The 6439-nt window shown below is 37.1% G+C and overlaps 1 protein-coding gene across 1 annotated transcript; it reads right to left on the minus strand.

Annotated features, from left to right (window-relative positions):
• Positions 1–536: 536 nt before the first annotated feature.
• On the minus strand, positions 537–6008 carry mbip (MAP3K12 binding inhibitory protein 1). Its single transcript, XM_054614236.1, has 9 exons — positions 5885–6008; positions 5230–5346; positions 4795–5004; positions 4157–4253; positions 3764–3829; positions 3218–3376; positions 2679–2776; positions 1124–1162; positions 537–1028 (listed from the first exon to the last, which is right to left on the minus strand). Exons 1-9 carry the CDS (start codon positions 6002–6004, stop codon positions 921–923), a joined length of 1014 nt encoding a protein of 337 aa, XP_054470211.1. The 5' UTR covers positions 6005–6008; the 3' UTR covers positions 537–920.
• Between the last annotated feature and the right edge of the window lie 431 nt (positions 6009–6439).

Consider the following 6439-nt stretch of genomic DNA (forward strand, 5'->3'; position numbering starts at 1 on the left):
TACTAGCAATTAGTTTCAGTTATTTATTTTTTTACCTGCCTACTTTTTAAGACATTTATTACTTTTTTCGACATGCTATACTATGACTTTTTTTTTCGACATACTATACTATTCATTTTACAACAGACATTTGTATGACATAACATACTATGACTTTTCATTTTTTTAAGCATACTGTGACTTTGATGACACTCTTCTACTAGACTTTTTTTTGACTTTTTAAAACTTTTGATGACTTTTTTTAAACTTTTGATGTACTTTACGTCGACATTTTAATGACAAACTACTCTATGACATACTAAACTATGTAATCAATTGGCTCATTGTTCTATACTATTACTTTTTTTGACATTAACAGACTGACATTACTATAATAATTTGACATAGTGTACTATGACCTAAAAAAGTTTTTTATGAAATATGATACAATTGCTTTTTTGACACTTTTATTACATACTTTATTTGGACTTCTTATGATGTACAATAATATCACGTAATGGCATACTAAACTAAGACTTCTTTTGACAATTTCATGACATACCACGTTATTAAAACATCATTGTATAGTATGTAAAGAAATAATGGCATAGTATGCTGTCAAAAACTGTCACGCTACCACTTTTGTTCACAGGGACCGCCAAACTCAACAGAAAAAAAAGTTCCTCGTAGTAGCTTTAAGCTCATAATTTAATCAGTTTTCCAAGGAAGAAATGTCTTTATTTAAAGTAACAATTACATCTTAGGTAACTACAAAACTATTTATAGGAATACAGTTTTTCTGCCCATGTCATGAAGCTCGTATAAAATGTGTTTTTGATGGCATATTTTGAGAACGGTGCTAATGAAGAATGGAGGAACACAAAAAGAAACCAATACTGCATTAATAAACAGTCTGTTTGGAGTGTTGCTGTGGGGGGATATTACAGAGGACACTCTGTTCCATATCCTGGCCCGAATTCATTCACCCTTTTCAGTAGGGCAGCTTTCACTGCACTGATCTTCTCATCCAGCTCTGTCAGACTACAGGCCTGAAGGACAAAGTGAGTAAAAACGGATCAACTGATCAAAAAAGGTTAACCTCGACTTACAATATGCAGTGAAAGGAAACAAAGCAGCTCCTTACCTGAGCAGGGGATGTCTTTGGTCGTTTGTGGAGGTGACCCTACAAAAGAAAAAACACATTAGACCCTTTTAAGTAGTAAACTGTCTCAAGCTTTGAGAAGCATACTGAGGTACTCGTCTGTTCCTGTTCTTACTTTTCCTCAAAGACTGAAGGAAGTTTTTCAAAAAACAAAATGTGTGCTTGGAATGTTAATCTGCCTTTATTGTATTTTTAAGAGATTAACATGGGTACATCATCTGACAGATGTCCTGTCAGACTTGAAATGGGATGCCACGGTAACATGGATCATGTTTGAGACCTGCTCTAAGAAATGTGTTTTTACTTTAACTTTAAAACCTTGTGGAATTGTTTCTTTTTAATTTGCTGCAAAAAAAAATAGTTTAGGAGCTTCCTTTACTGTTAAGTGTTAAATTGTTGTTGCTGAAATATTGGGCAAACTGTGCACAGCTCTTCAGCAAACACCAAACTACAGTATTTTCAGAAATTGCCACAAAAAAAAGTGGTACTCCGAATATAAAAGACCCCATCAGTTTATTCAAAGCCACTCGACATCTCTTGCTCTGCTCACACAACCATGCAGTGAGTCAAAAGCAGATGGAGAGCAGCATGCTGTGCTCAGAGACACCAGTGTGAAGAGACATGCAGCATCTTAAGTACACTTACTCACATAACTAAACACAAGCTGGACATACAAATTCAAGATAGGAAATGAAGTCTGTCAGGTTTTATAAGAAGCCCAATGTATTACTTGCAGCCATCTTTTGAGTCTTTGCTTTCCTAAAAAACCATGGTGAGGTAAAAAATAACTAATTTCTCAAGTGAGCTGTCTGTAGTGACCTAAAAGTGAAAGAACATCTAACCATGAGCGTTGCATTTTTGGGTCAAATCAGCTTAAGTGTAACTCGAGGGGGGAAACGTGTTGAAGTATCAGGGCATATAAGAGGAAACTCCATTAGCATCACCCACAAACTCCACTCAGTAAGTAGATTTCATTTTGAAATGATTTTGCCTAGAGCAAACCAATATTCTACATACCAATTAAGGCATCGTACACAAAATTCCAAACTGACGGAGAGCATGTGAAATTAATGAATTCTAAATGAACATTTATGTGGTTCCTTAAAGTAACAAAAACACTTACGTTAATCCAATATAAATGTTTAACGGACAGGGAAAATATACCTTCAAAAGGCCGGAATCAATTAACTATCTAGTCGCTGCACTATGTCCAACTTTTATAGACAACTGAAATGGAACACATTGTAGACTCTCACCCTTTGTAACACACACACCAACATGTGTCTGCCATCATTTTAATGTAAAAGGTCTATATACTGTTGAAAGTCTGGCTGCCAAAATAATCAGAGCTCCAGAGTTTAAATGTCAGTAGTCAGGGGAGAGTAAACCCATGAAATCTAGTAACTTGATTATATGTTTGCAAATGAAGTCAAACAAAATACTATTAATAGCACACTAGCACAAAAGGCCTTTGTGTAAACTCTTACTAATAATTATCAAGTGCCTTTCATATTTCTATTTCAAAGCCAAGACTCACCGTGGACTGAAAGTACTCTGGTGAGAGTCCCTCTAACTCCAAGATACGATCCTCCAGCTTCTTTAGTCTCTGGTAGACACTCAATGGAACTGGGCCAGCTAAAGAATAAACACATGTTTAAAGGGGTTTCAATAATGATCATTTTACATGACAAGTTTAACATATTTAGTAAAGGATTGGAAGTAAGGCACGTGTAGAGAGGTAGGGTCATAATAAAAAGGTGGCTTAGTTGAGTTGTCAGATTGTTTATATCAGATAAAAATGTAATCAATTAGCTAATTGTTAAACACTGACATCTTACGTAATTCACCAACAATTTCAGATAAATTATACTTTGCCTGTAATGCCTTCACAATCGCATTTCAATGTGTTAAGTTTCCTAAACATTGTAATGGTCAATTGCTACGTTGGACTTTTACTGAAAGAAATTTGCTAATATTTCTGTTTAGTTTAAAATAAACACTTAAAAAGAGTATCTGTATTGCAATGTGACACGTAAAACATGACATACAGTGAGACACATTTTGTCCTTCTCTGACCTGTTGGGAGTTTCAGGTGAGTCTCGATATTGTGAAGTCGTTCTTCTATGGCTGCATTTCCACAGTCTCTTGCCATCGGCCCCCTCTGCTGCTCCACAGCCTCTCCTTGTCCTCCCCCACTACGTGTCTGGGGCCCATAAGTGTTTACCACCCTTGTGACTAGCCAGTCAAGGAAAATAACACATGAACAGAATAAATAATATTAACCAGAGACTAGTTAACAGTATGGTCTAAGGCCATGTACAAAGCATGCAGGTGGATTCCACAAAACCATTGACATTTGTTAAGCATTTTAGATCAATTTGATAAATTATGTGATTAATCTGTTCTGCACATATTTTTGTCATGATACATATAAGGTACTGTAGAGTGACATATAAACTTAATTATATTTATGAAACCAAAACTAATAAACAACATTTCTTGTCATTTGTCAAGATTTTGGACTTATGGCTTTTTCAAAATGACTTGTGCAATTTCAAAAGTAATGGTTACAAATTGTAAAAATGTCACATTGACATTTGTGGCAAATATAATTTTTTTTACCTTTAACGTGGCTTTTAAAACCTGGATATGGAGTGAAAACTGCCTCTGTTCTTGCACAGCTGTTTTCTACAGAAGAGAGAAAATTTGATTAAAAAATGTTTTTAGAATGTAATATAACAAATGTGATCAACAGTGATAAGAAACATTTAATATACAATTATTACCATTAGAGTGTCCTGATTTATATAACTGGTGTCTTGCAAAATTCTGTCGTGTTTTTCTGGACTTAGCTGGTTGTGTTTTGAGGCCGAGTGCATTAGCTACTTCAGCCCCACTCTTGGAGCAGTTCAGCCTGACCTCTCACATGTGGAAATCAGCTCTCTCCCAAACATTGGCAATCTGTGCGCAGGCTCCCTCTCCACCCTGCCCCCCAAACCTCTCTCCCATTCTCACCCTGATTGCAGTCGATCACGTTGCAAAATTCGCGTACATTGTTTTCATTGATCTCCATCTGCTTGCGTTCCATAAATGCAGATATTCTTCGCTCAATCTGGGGAAACAAAGGAGAGACAACACAGATAATGAGATGCAATGGAAGGATGAGCTATTGATAGGTGTCAAGAATGAAATGAGATTTTCTTTTGCCTCGGTAAGTGTAATGATCTGGGGCAAATAGAAATGTAGTGGGGAATTATTCCAGGTAGCCAAAAAAGTTGAACCGCTTGCCATCCTCAGATGATGGAATATGAATACTGTTTGCTTGGCTACCAAAATAAATGCACAACAGAATGGGGCCTCTTGTCCTTCATCCACATGCAATCTCAGAGTAATGAGCATCCACTTCATAATCCATCAAGGACCTGGCCCTCTCTCAAAGCCCTCCAGCAATGTGGTCTGCTCTACCCAACCACAGCTCTGAAGGACCCCTTATTCTCTGCTGAACTCGGCTTATCAGATCTCCATCAAACATTTGCTTCACTGCGGCACGTCAAGCAATTACTTATGATTATTCATTTGCTTGACAGAAACTAGAGAGGGCACTAAAAATGTCACTGCCAAAACAGCTGACAGATCTGCTGACAGAGACCAACCTCTGACTTCCTGGCTCTGATCTGAACCATGACATCATCAGCTGCCGTCTTGCTTTCCGCATCCTCTGGGCTGAGAGGATGGTGCTCAGACATCGCAGTCGTCTGCTCTTTGAGTGACGATGAGGTGACAGCATCGACTGATGTGTTGTCTTTTGTAGATGATGTATCACGGTGAGCCTCCATCAGTGTCTTTAAGTTTTCTGATACAGCCTATTTTAACAGTTGGGGCAGAGAGAATATTGCATCAAAGCACAAATAATATTTTTATAATTAAATACCCTACTAACAAGCATAACATGGTATGATACATTTTTTAAAAATCCTTGTGCCACCATAAATAATGATGTATTGGTCATCAAATCAAAAGTATTACAGCAAATCTTGTTAGTGTTACCACGATGGAATCATGCAATTTACCAAATGTAGCCACTTTACCTGTAATTGAGTGATATGCTCCTGCAAACAGTTGTATACGTGAGTATCTGGAGATGACGGTAGATCAACAGCATCGATGTTGACTTCTATTCTCAGAGCAGCATCACTTAATTTGAGCTTGATTTAAAACACACACACACACACACACACACATACATAGTAAGGCTACACACCTAGACATTAGGGATTCAAGCAGATTTAATGTTTAACATATTTATAAATGACTTAGATTAGCTCATAATAAACCAGAAGCAACTTTGTTAATCCATTTGAATTAGGGTTAAATAACAAAAATAACTTTTTGAATGTGCAGTATTAAGTTGAAGGTGTTTTCTCTGGCTCTGGGAACTTTTTGTGTCACATTTGTAACAATAATTCAACAATAACCAGACGTTCAAACCAAATAAACATAATTTATATGTCTCACATGTTAAATTCAGGTTGCAGGGGTGAGAAGGGACAAGCTATGTGCGGGGTCAGTGACAAGACTTGAAGGGATTTGTCTTCAATTGATGAGTTGAGGGTGCTGGCTTTAAAGCAGCAGCCCAAAATGCTGCTACACCTGGATGCTAAAAACATTAGCATGTAGCTAGCTGTCTTATTAACTGCACGGACGGAAATAAACGTCCCTCGTGCTCAAACAATGTCAACCAACCTCTCTCCCGAAGTCTGAGAGCAGCTTCAGCATCGCACAGGTGCAGTCCCTGTAGTTGGACATGTTGCAGGATTCATTAGGGGGAGCGTGATTTCCACTTAGCTTCATTGTCTCCGCCATTGAAGTTCCTCTGACGCTGCTCGATGCGGCCCGCTGATTGGCTTAAATCAGACCACGTGAGAGCGGGGCTGTATGCGCGTTCACAAATGCGCGTGCACTGACACAACCGCTGCTGTAGGGGAAGTTACTACTTATTCCTTTATATTTAGTTTCATATAATAAAAATAATAATAAATATAGAAAGATTAAAAGATTGAATAGAGCCAAATGCAATTCATTTAATTATTATTTAATTCGGTCTGGGTTTTAATCCATTAATCTTTCTATATTTATTATGTGTGTTTATTTAATTGGCTTTATCTGCTAATGTTTCTTTAAAATTGTTAATATGACTATTTACTTACAGTTCCAGTCAAAAGTTTGGACACACCTTCTCATTCAATGGTATTTTTATTTTTTTCTACATTGTAGATTAATATTGAAGACATCCAAACT

This window comes from Anoplopoma fimbria, chromosome 15 (genome assembly GCF_027596085.1).
Source record: "Anoplopoma fimbria isolate UVic2021 breed Golden Eagle Sablefish chromosome 15, Afim_UVic_2022, whole genome shotgun sequence".
NCBI classification, from domain to species: Eukaryota; Metazoa; Chordata; class Actinopteri; order Perciformes; family Anoplopomatidae; genus Anoplopoma; species Anoplopoma fimbria.